This window comes from Myotis yumanensis, unplaced genomic scaffold (assembly GCF_028538775.1).
Source record: "Myotis yumanensis isolate MYYU_CA2020_CCGP unplaced genomic scaffold, mMyoYum1.0.hap1 SCAF_8, whole genome shotgun sequence".
Lineage (NCBI taxonomy): Eukaryota > Metazoa > Chordata > Mammalia > Chiroptera > Vespertilionidae > Myotis > Myotis yumanensis.
This window is the reverse complement of record NW_027223759.1, coordinates 40877989-40894967: the sequence shown is the minus strand read 5'-3', so window position 1 is coordinate 40894967 and position 16979 is coordinate 40877989. Positions and strand designations below refer to the sequence as shown.

Sequence of the window (16979 nt, the reverse complement as noted above, 5' to 3'; positions counted from 1 at the left end):
TGGAGCAGTTGTTTGCAGTCTTTTCAGGACAATTAGATCCATAACCACAGGACACATTCAGTGAAACTATATTACAGATAACAGTGGAGACTGGCAGTGACTGCTTTCACCCCTCTCTGCTGAGCTGCCTCAGTGTGGGGAGCTTATAATAATGCTACTTCTGCCACTCACAGAGTAGTTGCTTTTTTTTTTTAATCCCTTAGAGCAAATCTGGAAATAACTGATTTGTAACTTTTTTTAAGTTCTTAAAATCAGAGGGTATTTGAGGTGAAAAAGACTATAGATTTTAATCCCTTTGCAGATAAGAAAACTGAGGCTAAAGTCCCTTTGGGAGATAGTAGGAGGACCCAATAGAACATCTTTTAGGTAGTAGAGATTACATGAATAGGAATTTGTACTGTTTGGTTTCTAATGTTAAAGCTCTTTTAAACAAAAATTTTCTTTTTTGAATTTGAGATTTTTTTCCTTCTGTACCTCCTTTTATTCCATCTTAACACCAGCAATGCTTTTTTATTTCTAGAAGCAAAGTAGAAATATTTTGCTTTCTGAGGATATCAAGTTATTTGTTGTTTTAATGACAATTTGATGGTTTCCTGGAGAACTGGGTACAAAAGATGCTTTGAATTGAGCTTGAAATGGCATTAAGGTTTCCAAAAGGCAGATGCTATGGTGTGTCACTGTAGCCTGATAAATGGGAGTGCATTTTAGAATGACAGGCTGAATACTTTAATGAAGAAAGGTTTCCCGTTTCTGTTGGCCAGTTAAATCACTGTTAATGACTTTGGATCAGTAATGAACATTTTTGGAAAATGACCATTTGAATTCAGTTATTATAATAATATATTTGAAAAGTGCTAGCCACAAATAGTCCTATCCGTAAATTAAAAGATTTATTCATTTCACCATAGATAAGTCAGCAGATTGCTTTGCTTTTTAAAGCAAATTGACATTTCAGATTTTACAGATTTAGTACAAATCCTTTCTTATAAAAGTTGTACTTAGAAAGGTTATGTTTTTTATGGAGTACCTTTTAAAAGATGATTTATGCTGCTAGCCATTATATTATTTCATTATTCTCAGAAAAAAATTAGACCAAGAACAAAGAAGGGGAGCATTATCCAGTAGGTAAAAGCAAAAGACTAAATTTAAAATGGGTTAGGTGTTTGATTTATTTAGTGCCTAAAGAAATCTCTAATTTGGGGGAAAAAATAGGAAAAAGTAAACATGCATATTTATTTAAAAATATGAAAATAAAATGCAAATGGAAAAGCTTCATAACCAGACTGTTTTTCCTTAAAACCCAGGGTTCAAATTTTCTTAAAAATTTTAAAGCTTTTGTTCTCCTTGAAATATTACAAATAGGTAGCCTGTCATTTTTGCTATATTATACCCAACAGATTCATCTGAATGTGATGTTTTTCTTGAGTTAACTTCATTTTCTCTGAAACTTTGGCTGTTTTGGTTTTTAAGACAGGAGGTTGGTTCTTTTGAAATGCATGTTTTTCTCATTTTGTTATTTGTAAAATGGGCCATAATTTCAGTCCAAGCTTTCTTCATCTTCATTTCATAGTTTACAGAAAAAGGAGACACTGTGGAGCACAGGCCTCCCCTGGGAATACATTGGGCTTAATGAGCTTGATAGTCTGGTGGGCTCAATAAATCAAATAAAGCAAAACATTTCTCATTTTTGAATAAAAGCATTTATCACACAGTGTTTGTTCATTCGTGGTCACAAGATTGATCGGTTCCCAGCATCACCGTGTATATTGAAGCATTTTTTATTATGTTTTTTTCAGTGGGCAAGTTACGGAAGCAATGGCTAAAAGAAAGTATCTCTGATGTCGGCTTTGGGATGCTGAAGTCTGTCAAGGAATATGTGGACCCCAATAACATCTTTGGAAACAGAAACCTTTTATAAATCCATTACTATTGTTATGAAAAAATGTCACTTTTTTTTAAAGTCTTCAACTATGGTTATGCCAGTAATCATATATATCATGGACTATATTTTGGCTACATTTGTTTGTTGGTTTAACATAAGTTTGTTTCATTCTGTAATTTGTTTTGTTTCTGCATTTGTGGATTGACAGATGGTATTCCTAAGTCTCTCTCATTTGGTTATCATTTCAGATTTTAGTAAGGCAGCACAAGTCTGCCAGTTGTTATGTCAGAGGAAGATGCTGCCAGCTGTTTTGTATTGATGTTTCTTCTTAACAAAGGCAGATTTTAGTGTTATCTATTGCTTACCTAGCTTTTTAAAAACAACATATCTGGGAAGCAGATATCTTAGGAAGAATTCCACTGAGGAGTGATGCACATGTATGGTTGAGTGCATTCTAGTGTGACTAGGCCATTAGGGGAGGATACTCGTGAAACAAATTTGGCAGTCTGTTACTTGGGATGCTTTCAGTTCTGTAAGGTGCTTGGTCTACCCTTTCTTTTTAATTAGTATACAATTATAAAACTTTAAATCATCAATATACAAATTATTCTGTTTGGGGACGTGTTTTTGTTCTCCATATTTCTGTTTCTACTGAAGTATGAGTTGTATTTGTATCACTGAGATAACCTAGTGTTATATCTTATTTCATTCATAATATGTTTTATAAGAAAAGCTGACTTATTGCTCATTGTATGTGAAGAATAGGTTTACCATGAAATGAATGCCTCTAATCAACTTAGAATCCTAATGTTTGTAATTTCACATTCCTGTTGCTGAGATGCAGAAGCTGCAACAGGAAAGAAGGAAGACTCCTTGCATTTAACATCTCCAGTTCGAGGAATTGTTTGGCTAAAGAAACACAGTTATCATTTAGCTATTGAATGTGAAAGCCTCAACAGTTTCAATGATAAATCTGTTTTTTTCCCCAATTAACCCAAACAACATGATACATTTTCATGTAAAAGTAAAGTTTCAGTTTAATTTTTAATAATGGTTTGCCTTTTTTGAATTACTGGTTTAACCTAAATTTTAAAAAGCTAATGTTTTAATACACATAGCATAATCAAAAATTTGAAATATCATATTTCTTAAATAATAGGACATTAATCGCATTTAGCAAACATTTTTACATTCAAATCTGGATATTAAAATACATGAAATGATTACTTTGAATCACTGTCAAAGTTCATGATTCACATTTTGAGATGGATTCTTTTCTTAATGCAATACCTAACTTTTGATAATTTTTTAAAATTAATATTTGGTCAGATAATGTAGGTCAAAATGCAGATGAGCCTGTAAAAGGACACACTGTCTGTCTATGTAGCAACAGCTCCAGAGTATTTTTGGGCAGTTTGATACATTTTATATCTGAAGTAGCCTTAACCAGAAAAGTAAAAATTGACAAAATGGTATTTTTAAGACTTCAAGATGATAAATAATTTTTAATTAATAAAATTGGCCTCAAACTAATAAATCTGTAAGCAAATAAAAATTAAATATTACTTTAACAACAAAAACAAAATATTGGTATATTTGAAGCTGCCTCTCTACATTGGTGATTTATTTTTAAGTATAAAATTTCCAGCAGATCTGTGCTTAAAGCCCTTAATGTTTGAAATAGTTGGATACTTGATGAGGAGATTACATTTTATTTGCCTCTAGAATTATAATGAAACATCAGCTTTATAAAATGCATCTATTCATGAAGATGATTTCTCTAATTGGTAATCAAAATGTAAAATTTAATATGGTACTAATATCTCACTGGAGTGTATACATGTTTCTGAGTGATTTTTTTAAAATAAAACTTACAGATTCATAAGCAGATCAATTTTTTTTTTGCATGTGATTGTTATAGCATTCTTTCCCAGGGAGTTCAGATTTCAACAACCTCAGAAATTCTGTATTTGATATTAGGAAACTATAAATGCAACACCTGGAATTGTTGTGTTCACTATTCTACATGAACCCTGTGGAAATCAGTGATTGATGTCTTTTGTTTTCCTTCTCCCATGTTTGCAGAACGCCCCAGTCGATTTTATAGTGATGACCACGTTTTGTAGTTGGGATCATTTTGAAACACAGGAGCACTCATCAGTGCAGTTTCACTCTGATTTAGTAAATCAGAAAACCTCCCACTTTCATACCCAGCTCTGAGAGGTGCCGCTGCATATACTTACGTGTGTGGAGAGCTAAGTTCTTGACTTCAAGAAGCACTTAAACCTTGCCTTGTATTTCTGAAATATCTGAAAATGGCCTCATAAAAGTTAAAGCCTGGAGAACATTGTGAGGCTTCCTAACTCATTTTGAATGAGTTTATTTAAAATTTTAAATTCGGTATTTGGTTTTCAGTACCACATAACACTGGCTTGTCTTAGTCATATTTCTAACATTTTATTTGATTGATAACACATTTGGATTGGGGTTTTAGTGGGAATGGGTACTTGCTGCTAGTGAGAAATGACATTGAATACTAAAGACTCAATATGAACAGGCTTTATTGACCCTTAGAGTAACTTGCCTTAATGTTTGGTGCAATTGACAATACATAAGTGAATATAGTCCTGTGTGGAGTAACTTGAACTTTTTTAGTTTAGTAAGAATTGTAAAAGGCACAAGTTTATTGTACCCAGCATATTACTACAAAGAAGGAGGATTAAATTCTTTCCTCTTCTGAGGAATTGAGTTTTCTTCCTAAATGCTTACATTATTATGTATAGTACAGTTACTTAAAAGTTATTTATGAAGCTGGAAGCCTTCTGTATTTTGGAAAACAAATGTAACGGGTGAGTGTCCATCAGTGTGTACCCTATGCCAGATACAGATGGCTCCGAGGAAACCTCTTTTGCAGATTATTCCCAGTAACTGCGAAGTCCTAGCTTGCGTTTTTTAAAATGCCTTTGTGCATGTTGGCTCCAGAGATTTTCCTTTGTTTTATTCTTTTGTAACTACAACTTCTTACCCATTGCTGAGCAGGGAAGCTTTGTAGTCCCAAGCTGAAGCGTGTAATCTTGGCTGTTCAAATGGGGCTGGGTTTGCCGAGCATCTATTCTACATAAATGTGGAACACAAATGGTTATGTATTAGGAATTGATTCACAAACCGCATGTGCTGGTGCTTACGGCAGCCAAAATGGAAGACTGTGGAAAACGTATGTACATTTTAAGAAACACTGAGACAGGAACTAAAGACAGCTTTCACAGTTTTTTGTTTACCACTGAATATTTGGCAACTTTGATTTTAATTAGGCCGTAGCTCATGGTGGGGATAAAAGCCAAAAGTAGCAAGTGCCAGTGAGGATTGAGAATCCAGAATCGCCTTTGGCTTTATAAGTTATAGAAGCTTCGCTTTGCCCAAGGCTTCCTGTTCCCAAATGAGCCATGTGACAGTATATTCATTAAATTTTTATTTATAAATTTCAATTTCCTAAAAGAGAAACAACACATACTTTGATGCTAAAATTCAGAAAGCATAAAAGATTTTTTATTGAAATGCAGTGTCTGACATGGAGGATGTGAATTACTCAGCTTTTGCTTCTTAAGCCAAACAGTGTTTGTCTTTAGTATGAAATGTAACTGTAAAAACGACTTGTAATGTCAACAGATTGTAGAAACTTATATTATTAATAAAATGGACCTGGGTCTGAGAGTTTTCTTTCTTCAAAGGGAGTGCAAAGCTGTTTGTTGTTCTGTATGCATATGGGTTTTCCTTCTAGGTTTACTTTTTCATCTTCATATTTTCACTGATTTCACTAATTTTGAAAACAAAATCATTTTTTATCATTTTATTAATGAAGCATAATCAAGTGCAACCTAAATATAACTAAATCCCTTTCTATTTATGGCTGAGTATATTGTTAGGTAGGTTTTATCGCTCTAATTCTTTTTTAGATCAGTGTTATATTCCTAGGAGGTTAGTCTCCAGTGAATCTGAAGCATTCCCCATTTGAATCTTGGAAGATCCACAAAGAATGAGCACTCTAGTGCTCTTCTAACTACAATTTCTTAACACACGTGAGTAAGGACCACAGATATATAGGACACTCACGCCAAAGAACCATCACAGAATTAAGTATGTTAGCTCTGTGAACATGAAAAGATTTCTTTTTTGGTTCTCAAAGGAGATTATTATTTTTTTTCCACAAAGAAAAAATAAAAACATTATCATTAGGAATATTTTTCAGAGACTGAACTTCCAAAGTTAAGAGAGAAAAGGGAAAAAAAAGTTTTAGTGTGGATTTCTAAGTAGTACATAATGCTTTTTTAAAAAAATCCTCACCTAAGGATATGTTTACTGATTTTAGAGAGGAGGGTGGAGGGAGAAACATGGATGTGAGAGACACAGCAATTGAACCCACAACCTAGGTATATACTTCAGCTGGGAATCAAACCCACAACTGAGGTACGTGCCATACCAGGAATGGAACCCGTGACCTTTCAGTGTATGGGATGATGCTCCAACCAATTGAGCCACCCGGTCAGGGTCATGTATGCTTGTGTTTAAGGCTTCTTAATATTGGCAGTGTTTTTCAACATCAGCTCCCTATGAAACATTTGTTTAACCCTTCAAATAGTCTTGTTCACATACACAAAGGACATGAAATGCTTATACTGGTGTACAATTTCTATAAATAATTATCTTTTGACCTACTTAAAGAATATCCCCAAAAGATCACAGTGCCTTGTTGGGTTTTGTTTTTTTTCTTCATGAAATAGCCATTATTTAAAATGAGTGGGAGAGAGTCTTTAAAAGACAGATATTGTTTAGCGGTTCAGGGCTCTTCCTCTTTAAGAACATGTCAGGAATTAAGTACTGGTATGTAGAAACACTGAAAATTCTTTCCACAGTGCTTTGGATCACCCATTCTAGCATATTTAATTGTATGGTGCATCTGTACTCCCACATCTATTCAGTTGATGGGGTTTATATGTATTTTCAGTTTTATATTTTCATTTCTACTGCTCCAAATTAGTAGCCCTCAGATGTGGCTTGGTGAGTGTGACATATTTAGTTCCTGAGAGACCCACATCATGCTCTTTGATGTTTGCTTACACAGCTCCCTGAGGAGCAAGCGTGTGTGTGTGTGTGTGTGTGTGTGTGTGTGTGTGTGTGTGTAGGGGGTGTGTGTCCTATTTTTTATGTTGTGTTAGTCCTTTTTTTGTGTGATAGTGCCTTCAGAATAATGAATATTTATGTTCCTGGACAATGATAAATCTTACAAGAAATATGTGTAGATTATATTTCTTATTTTTTGTCCTTTTTTTGCTAAGCCTATGAAATTCTTTGGCTCTGATGCAACTTGACTTGAATAATTATCTTATCCTGAGTCTTCCTCCAAGGCAGTACCTATTCTTCCTACTGCCAGTACTGTAGTAATATTTTTGGAACTACATGTGGATAAACACTTGTATGTAAGCCATTATATTGCTGTAACTAATGCATACTAACAATTCTTCTCTTTACGTTTATAGTCTAAAAGTGGGTATGTAGTGGGAAGAGAAATTCTAACATAGCTTTGTCAATTCAGACTGAGCCATACTGTTTTCCACAAGGGCTCCACACATAGTCTATCTACTGTGCTTCCAGTGTATGTTTGCATTCTCCTTTTATTGCTTTTCCTAGACTGTACTGTTCTATAAGCAAATGCCCATGTGTGATTTTTAAAATGTGCTGGGAAAAAATAAAATAATACCTAAACCACTCATTGTTACAGGAATTGTTGCTTATTTCATGTTGATTCCATTTAACTTTTGTTGACAGCATCATGCTGAGTCAGAGAATAAATAGGATACAGTCTGTACTCATGAGTAGCCTCTCCAGTAGTGAAGCACATGTGCACAATGCTGATTTTGTCCCTGCCCATGGCTCCCACACTGGAGGGAAGGTTGTAGCTGTCTAGGCTGTGGAATGACTGAGAATTAGACCTATTGAATCCATTTTAGTTGACAAATTTCAATAATCACTTGCCACACTAAGATTTTAGCTCTTAATATTTAGTTAAAAAAAGCAATTTTCTACCTAGCTTATGTAAGTTCAGACTGAATGAACCTTAAAAATCATCTCATCCCGTTTTTCCCCCCAAAACATAAAAATTATTTTCTAACCTCCCCCATCCTCCAGGCCATAAACAATAACCAGTCTTCCTGAACATTTGTGACCAAATGGGAATTTACTGCCTTTCCAGGAAGCCTTTTCCAACTTCTGAAATCTTCAGGTATTAAGAGGTTTTGTTTTAATTTACTGCAATCTGTCTCCTTTTATCCATTAGTGTGAGTTAGGTCTTCTTTTGTCATAAAGAATTATCCAATTGCTCTACTGAAGGGCAGCTCTTCAGGTATTTAAAGACAGCTCATGTTCCCCCAGTCCCCTGCCAAGTCTTGTTCCTGTCAGTTCTAGATCCTTCACCACCCGAATCTCTCTTTATATGTGCCCATTTGATAGTCTTAAAGCTGTGGTGTCTAGGCCTTAAAAAAATGCCTTTTGGGTGGATTCTGCACTGTCATCTCACGCTGAATTTGAATTTAACAAGGGCTTTCTTTTCTGCATGTGCCATTTTATTCACATCTCCTTGAAGGCTGATTTTTTTAAAAGCCTCATTACTTATATTTAAAGGCCTCACTAAAATTTGCATCTTACTGGATTTAGTTCTAGATTTAAGAATCTTGATTCTTACCCAGAATACTTTGTCTCCCATCAAGCTTCGGGTCATCAGAATTGAGACATGTACTATCTGCCTGAATTATCATCTAAGTGAATTCACAAAGGCCTGCCCAATAACATTCATGAAAGAGCCTTCAGGGTTCAGGCAGCTACATTTCCACTTCACATGCTATTGTCACCTCATGTTTTTACATTGTGTCCACAGATAGGCTTTTTCCCAATGAATCAACATTTATGCCAGACAAACTTTAAGCATGCAATTACATTTACTTAATTTAATATTGTCAGCAGCCAGACTGAAATCATTTAATAAAGCTTGCTGCTCTGATTTCCTGTGTTACCCTATCAGAAAAACAAATGAGGTCTTACTACCATCACATTTACTTTTGCAGGTGTTTACCCTCAGGGGCATTTCTCTTTCAATATACTCATAAACCCATTTTCTGCTGCATTTTTAAAAAATATATTTTTATTTCAGAGAGGGAGAGGGAGACATAGAAACATCAATGATGAGAGAGAATCACTGATTGGCTGCCTCCTGCACGCCCCCTACTGAGGATCAAGCCTGCAACCTGGGCATGTGCCCTTGACCGGAATTGAACCTGGGAACCTTCAGTCCATAGGCCAACACTCTATCCACTGAGCCGGGGGAGCGGGCCTAAGCCGCAGTCTGGACTCCCTCTGCATGAGGCGACCGGGCTGATCAGGGGAAGGCGCCGCCCCCATCATCCCACTGCTGCTGCCACTGCTGGCCACGGTGGCTGCAAGGCCTGAGCCCCGGGCCTTGCAGCTGCCTGAGCCCATGGCTGCCATGAGCCCACGGCTGCCGTGAGCCCTGGGCCTCGCAGCCACTGTGGCTTTGTCCCGATGGACATCTGGAAGATGTCTGCCCTAATTAGCATATTACCCTTTTATTAGTATAGATAGTTCTGTCATATTGTTTGTTTTTGTTTGTTTTTTAATATATTTTTATTGATTTCAGAGAGGAAGGGAGAGGGTGAGAGAGAAACATTAATGATGAGAATCATTGATCGGCTGCCTCCTGAATGCCCCTTACTGGGGATCGAACCTGAAACCAGAGCATATGCCCTTGACCGGAATCGAACCAGGGAGGGATCCTTCAGTCCATGGGCCACTCAGCAAAACCAGCTAGGGCCTGTCATATCCTTTGTACTTTGTATTTCATTGTGCCGAACTGAGAAGATACTCTTTAAAAATGACTGAAACTTGTCACTGTAAATCTGTGAAGTAACTCAGGGGAAGGTATAGTTCTAAAGGCTAAGAACACAGTACGAAGAGCCCCATTCTGGAGATTTTGTGTATGCTCTTATTCTTCTCTACCAACTACAAGTCACTTTCCCTATTGGGGCCTAATGTCTTCTTTTGTAAAATGAACATCTCTGAGGTCCCTTCTCAGTCTCAGTGATTCTGAGTCTTCGTATTTTTGCTGAAAACTACCCTAGAATTGATCATTGCTTTAATAATTTATTTTTTAATTTACCCCTTATTAGCTATTGTGTAGGCACTTAACCCTACACAAGAGGTAATGACTATTTTTGCAACAACCTTGTTTAGTGAGTGTGTCGTCCCCTTTTTATTGTTGAAAGACCAGGTTTAGCAAGGTTGAGTTACACCTACTGTAGGTATCTGAGTAATGGCATTGCTGAGATATGGAGCCAGGTGTGACAGAACCCAGTGCCTCTTTGCTTCGCTGCTCTACACTGCCTGTGCTGGGTAGTCAGTCTACAGAATTTCTGCGTAAAAAAAAAACCTCACCTGAAGACATTTTCATTGATTTTTAGAGAAAGGGGAAGGGAGAGAGAGAGAGAGAGAATATTGATCAGCTGCTTGTGCACCCTGACCAGGGATTGGACCCATGACCTTTTGGTGTACAGGACAAGGCTCCAACCGAGCCACACCAGCCAGGGCCAGAATTTCTGCTTTTTAAAGTAGACTATTAGTCACCAGTAATAAAACAGTCTCCTCCTGTCTATGGAGTGGAAGCCTCAGAAATATCAGAAGCCTTTTGCGTCTGATGCTGTCTTTCTCTGGAAATGTTTAATCCATTGATGCCTTTATGAAACTCATAAAAGGAAGTGCTGCATTTGATGGGCTTAATAACTTTGCATTTTTATAATTTTAATATTATATTCCTTTGAGCTGCACTTAAAAGTGTAAGAATAACCTATTACTATAAGTTATACATCTTCCTATAGAGACTGAAATTGAAAGAACTGTTTAAGACTAAAGAAATGTTTTATTATAACATAGAGCCGATCTATATTAAAAAAAAATCACAGTTCCTTAAGATTGCTAACTTAATTAAGTTGCTGTTGAAGGATTTGGACTACATTAAGGTACTCAAAAAGTTGTGTATATCTTATAGCTAAAATGGAAATATAAGTTTAGAATCTGGTGATTACAGTAATGGTAATTATGTGGTTGGACAAACAAGAACCCAGAGTTACTGAAACTAAGGGTGATCCCACTGGAAGATCAACAAGGGATAAAAGGCAGTTAGTAAATGGTGGATAGTGAGCTGAAAGTCACACTATTGCTAGGAAGCTACTTCGTGTGACAGAAAATAACTTCAGGAAGGCAGCACAACCTCCCATATATGTCCATATCACCCATAGTTATTAAGAAAAAGACAAAGGAACCTAAGATGAAAATTGTATTAGAAAATGCTGAGGTTCACCTGAAATAAAAAGCTTTTCTTTGGTGATGTTATCCTTTTAAAATTGGGTGGTAGCCACACTCTGCTTACCTGGACAGACCTCCAGCACTGCTCACCTCAGGCTCCAGTGTGGAAATGAGCCCAAGCAAGGATTATAGACAGGGAAGAGGGGTCAGAAAGTTACTCCCCTAAAGCTTCCCCTCCAAGCCATTTACCCTTCTTATCGCACATTTCCTAGTAGGCTTATTTATTTGTACATCTAGAAACAAATTATTCTAACCTCAGGTCAAACCTATCACTGACAATTCTATATGGATTCTACCTGAGGTACCCTTCTGAGGTTTGAGGCCATACCTATATGTTCCTATATCACCCTCTGGGAGGAAAGGTCATCTGCCCAATGACCCACCTCCATCTCACACAGTTTTCCCATTTCCCGGTTGTCCATGAATGGGTAAGGGTTAGCCACTATACACCTGACCTTTAAAAATGGCATTAGTATGAACATTCATGCCACAGCTGGGGCCAAATTCAAGGAGGGGCTGTCATGAGTAATATGTCATGCTACTGATCAAAGGAGTCTGCTTGGTTGCTCTGCACACAAAGATCAAGTTCTTGTTCATGTCTGAGAAAATGAAAATAACTACTTGTGTACAAACACATGCTTATATTCTGAACATGTGGAGATGGGGAGGTTGGCTAATATTATAAAATACTGCATTTAATATTTAACCTCTTTAAAATATGCTAGGCAGATATTTTGACGGAATCTTAACGGACTAAAGCTTTAGAAATACAGGGAAATCTTTTTTGTGTGTGGAGAAACAGTGCACTAAGTTCGTATGTCCTAGGAGCATAGAACAAAGCTTTTCATCAGAGTTTTAGGAATGAAAGCCTTCATTCAAATGGCAAAATATGGAGTCATTGTAAAGTCATTAGCCTGTTAGTGTCAATAAGCAGAGCTGAGTACTTTAAAGGTGAGCTTAGAAAAGCATATCCTAAAAATAAAGGAAAATAAGTGCCTGGGGACTTAGGAACACCCTCACAATCCCAGTCTCCTCCAGTAGGCGTGGCTCATGAGTCTTTGCTGTCACGAGGTAGCCATCTATCAATCCCGGTGGGTGCCTCTCTGGAGAACCACAGTAAGAAAGGGGACAAATGCCATGATTGACCTTTATTCCTTTACTCATTGGTAGGAGCAGTCAGGATTTCCTGATGCATTACTCACCAGGAAATCCCAACTGCCCAGCGGCAAAGGGTTAAAAACTGTTCTCAAAAGCTTTTTATGTTCTGAAAAGCTAAATTACACATAGATGCAAACCACAAACACACAGCACCTGGGTAAATAAAGTGTGGCTGAATAAAGGCCTGGCTATTTGCAAAAGGGAATCTGGAAAACATTTACTTTTGAGTGGTTAGTGTTACTTACACTTTATGCTTTTTTTTTTTTTCTTAAGAAAAAAGTAGTTTGGAGGAAATGTGCAAAATAAAATCAGAATTTTAACATGGCTGTTGAAAATAAGATTTCAGTTCATTTACTTTCCAGATCTTAAGGGGCTACGAAGCTTGAGGCACAGAGCTACTGCACAAAAAAAGCAACGTTTTTAATACAAATATTGTTAAAGAACATTTTCTAGATATATACCTATGGAATGGAATGCACTGAAGAGATCATTAAACACTGTCCTCCAAATATGGAGTGAAACATAAAAATGGTAAATGGTATCAACATTAAAAATGCTGTGAATTCAAGACCACTGTACTTCAGAATAAGCCAACATTTCTGATAGATCTAACAGAATATGAACACCCCGGAGGTCATGTTACAGAGGATTTATGCTGAGCATACTTCTAAGTACCAAAGTGGCTAAGTGATTTCTCCTGGAAGGAAAAAAATCATCTCATTATGGCAGGGGGTTCATTAACTTTCAGTAGAAAACTATTAGGTTGAACCATAAGAAATTGCTAGTAGGTCAAAAACTGAAAATCAGCAATTTCATATAATTCAACCTAGTACTTTTTTTTTTTTTTTCCCTAAGCCAAGTCATGTTGGTGTTGACTGATTAGTGGAGAGAAAAGGGGTGGGAAAATTACTAAGTGGAATTAGTGGAGTTCTTATTGGGAGGGTTCTGGGTGGGAAACTAGCATTGTGAAACTGTCAGATAATGTTACAGAATTGACATTTCATTGTGATAGAGGTAGGAGAGAAGTTTGATGAGGTCATGGGAATAATGTAGATTTTTGCTTACCCAAGAGGATACAACATGCAAACAAATCTAGCATTAACATATCCTTAGCAGGAAACAAAAAAGTAGTAATTAGAACTGAGTTTTTAGGGTACCTCTACCATGAGTCACTGTGAGGGATAAATGAGAGCAGTTAGGAAAAAGAGTAATAGTATATCTATCTTGTTCATATATTAAAATTAACAAATGGAAGAAAACCATTCTTTACAACATAGCATCATAAGGCTGTTAAGAGCACCTGACTTCCCACCGAGTCTTGCACACTTAAAAGAAACATAACCTAAGTAGTTTTGGTTACATAGAATGTTACATCTATATTTAAAAACCCTGGCAAAACATCCTAAAGTCTATGTAAATGTATGCATTACAAATTAATTATGAGGGCTAATGGTGAGGTGAGAGGACATAATCCCCAATGTTTTATACATTTAATTGATTTCAGAGAGGAAGGGAGAGGGAGATAGAAACATCAATGATGAGAGAGAATCACTGGCTGCATCCTGCATGTCCCCTACTGGGGATTGAGCCTGCAACCCAAGCATGTGCCCTGACCAGGAATTGAACCCTGACCTCCTGGTTCATGGGTCAATGCTCAACCACTGAGCCACAGTGGCCAGGCCCTAACGTTATTATTAAAAAGCTAGAAATTCTATATAGTAAGCAATGAATTCTAGGCTTGACAGTGCTAAGTTCTTGGATAATGTAATCCTTGTGCAGGGGACTCTCAAAATACAACAAAGCACACATGATAACAAAGGAAAGGGAACAGGCATTACAAGTTCTAATACATACTATCCCCATTCCGTTTTGAATGTTTCATAGATACATGTCCAAAATTCTTATATTTCACTTAGTGAAGATTTTAAAAACATGTTAATCAAATTATTTTTATTATGACTGTAAATTATACAAAGTTCAACATGTAATAAAGTAAAGATACCAATGGCTAAATACAAATAAAACAGTACAAAATACAGATATAAACCAATTATGCTATAAGCCATTATAAAACATGACTATATATTCCATCCTATAATCTCATAAATCAAAGCTTTTAATTGTCTGGATTCATATGTGACCGTATTCTTTCCAATATGCATTCTTTCTTCTTCCAGGGGTTGTTCAATAACAGCAGGCACGTTCCTGCCATAAACTTCACAGTGTTCTAGAAACTGGACGCATTCTTGAATAACATTGTCACGAAGCATGATAGTGTGTTTTGACATGTTTTCTAATAAGGACAAGAAGCATCTTTTGGCATAGTACCAGGTATCAGTTCCCAGTTTTTTATTGTAAGGTTCCAAGCTTTTGATAACTCGAGAAATCCCAAAGTCATAGTTTCCTTTGGCACAGTAAAGTGTCCCTATCACCAAATTCACAATGCAGAGATGGTAGGTTTTCTTATCTGGGTCATCATAGGAGAGCTGCTCTTCCTCCTTTTCAATCTTCCTCATCAACTCCTCAGCTTCTTCATTTTGACTTGTCATAATATATGCAACACAGAGGTTAGCCAATACAATAGCACTCACATTCAGGATGTTGTCATAGTGCTTCTTGACTATGGGCTCATAAAAACCGATGGCTTCTTTGTATTTGTTTTCCTGCATGAACAGAACATGAGCCACATTCAGCTTCCATACATCATGGTCATTGCAGAATTCCACAGATTTGCGGAAGATCTTTTCTACCATTGAATAATTTTCAAGGTTCCAGTAGATCTTTGCCTGGGCCATCAATACGGGAATATACTTCTCCAGGATGTCATCATACTCATTCACTGCCTTTTTGACCCCTTCATCATCTCTAATGTGTCTTCCTTCCTGCACTTGCACGGTGAGTTTCCGAAGTTGCTCAGTCAGCATCCCGGCTAGCCCATCCAGCTTAATGAAGGCCTCTTCAGGAGCTGTCTGGCAAGTAATCATGGCATCTAAGAAGTCATAGAGATAAGGTGTGAGGAACTTATAAGTCAAGTGGGCATTCTCTGCCAGGACATCGGCTGCTAGGTCAAAATACTCATATTTGCAGTAGAGCAGCAACAGGTTGCCAAAGGTCTCTGGGGGAAAGGGGTTCTGTTGGAGCAAAAACTGTAGCTTTTCAAACCCTTCTGTAGGCCTGGCATCCATATTCATCAGCGCCTGGTTGTGCAGGGTCACAGGGTCTAACTCTTCCTCTGCCCTTGGTGGCATGTCAGTGAGGGCTTCCTGGGCCACCTCATAGTTTTTCAGTTGGTATTCTATGGCTGCCTTAAGGTTGAAGGCTTCCACCAGTGCAGTCTGGTGAAGAACAAAAGTGTTGCCAACACTGTGAACATCAATGCCCTCGGTGGTCATGCCCACACCTAGCTCTGGGTGCTGGCGGATGCCACGCTCCACAATGTCAGCGATATGCTTCAGTGCTGGGCCATATTGTCGGCTGCTATAATAGGCCAAAGCCAGATTGTAGGAAAGGTCAGGCCGGTAGCCCGAGGCCTGCAGGGCTGTAAAGAACTTGGTACACGCAGCTTGATACTGTCCCTCCTTGTAGAGCAAACAACCCAGGTTGACCTGGCTATCTGACTCGTTCTCACCCCCACTGTCTTCACCCCCTTCCCCACTCAGCAGCTGCTCCACCAGGCTCCTGGCCCCGGGGAGATCGCCCTCGCTGTACTTGATAGCAGCTTGTAGACGGAGGACCCGGCTGTGGTAGGCGGGGTTGTCCAACAGGAGGAAGGCGACCCGGGTGGCCTCGGGATAAAGGCAAGCCTTGTACAGCGCCTGGGCCTGGTACAGGCGGTACTGCTCCAGCTCCGGGTGCAGCTGGCTCAGCTGCTCATAGCACTCGGCCGCCATGGGGAACTCCTGCAGGCGGTAGTAGCAGTAGCCCAGCAGCGACAGGCCGGCGCGGCTCCTCGGGCTCCGCTGCAGCTCCCTGCCCAGCAGCTGCACCGCCTCGGCGTAGCGGGAGTCCCGGATGAGCCGGTACACGGCCGCGGTGAACTCCCCGTCGGGGATCCGCGTACTGCCCAGCCCCGCCATAACCGCCAAGATGTTTGTGCGTCCCAGTTACCAAGGCAACAAGCCAACCGGAAACGGAAAACCGCAAAGAAGTTTGGTTGTTTTGTTTGTTTTTGTGCACGTTCCCAAAGTTACTTTTAGCGGAAGGGTCATACTAGGAAGAAGTCATTAATGTGAGGTGTCCATACCTGATCTCGCTCCGGATGAGTCCAGGAATGTGAGCATCTTTAGTTTGTGAGGGGAGAGAAATCGGCTCTAAGTAATTCAGCGACGAAACTCCTCCTCCCGGCATGCACTGGTTCAATTGCGCCTTCGCGGGAACGTGCTCGCGCTGCATCCTGGGAGGCGTAGTCTCTGAGCGGCCGGGAGATAAGGCTTGGCTCACCTGTGCTCCTGTTGCAGGTGAGGGTTGCCGCCTACCTGGTGCGCCGCTCGGGTCTCAGGCTTGGAACAGGGAG

At 38.6% G+C, this 16979-nt stretch overlaps 2 protein-coding genes across 3 annotated transcripts in view; one reads left to right on the top strand and one right to left on the bottom strand.

Annotated features, from left to right (window-relative positions):
- The window catches only part of AGPS (alkylglycerone phosphate synthase), a 129407-nt gene extending 121762 nt beyond the window's left edge, over positions 1-7645 (top strand). For both annotated transcript variants that reach the window (XM_070422689.1, XM_070422690.1), the window contains one exon: positions 1797-7645. In XM_070422689.1, the coding sequence (XP_070278790.1) occupies positions 1797-1918 (122 nt within the window). In that variant the 3' untranslated portion in view covers positions 1919-7645. The remainder of the gene's footprint in view (positions 1-1796) is intronic.
- A 6769-nt stretch (positions 7646-14414) lies between these two features.
- On the bottom strand, positions 14415-16699 carry LOC139015632 (intraflagellar transport protein 70B-like). Its single transcript, XM_070423407.1, has one exon. The coding sequence runs from the start codon at positions 16540-16542 to the stop codon at positions 14545-14547; it is 1998 nt and encodes a 665-aa protein (XP_070279508.1). The 5' UTR covers positions 16543-16699; the 3' UTR covers positions 14415-14544.
- Positions 16700-16979: the final 280 nt, after the last annotated feature.

What these genes read in the sequence shown, in the direction of transcription:
- LOC139015632 (XM_070423407.1), bottom strand. Translation starts at nt 16,542, where the DNA reads ATGGCGGGGCTGGGCAGTACGCGGATCCCCGACGGGGAGTTCACCGCG.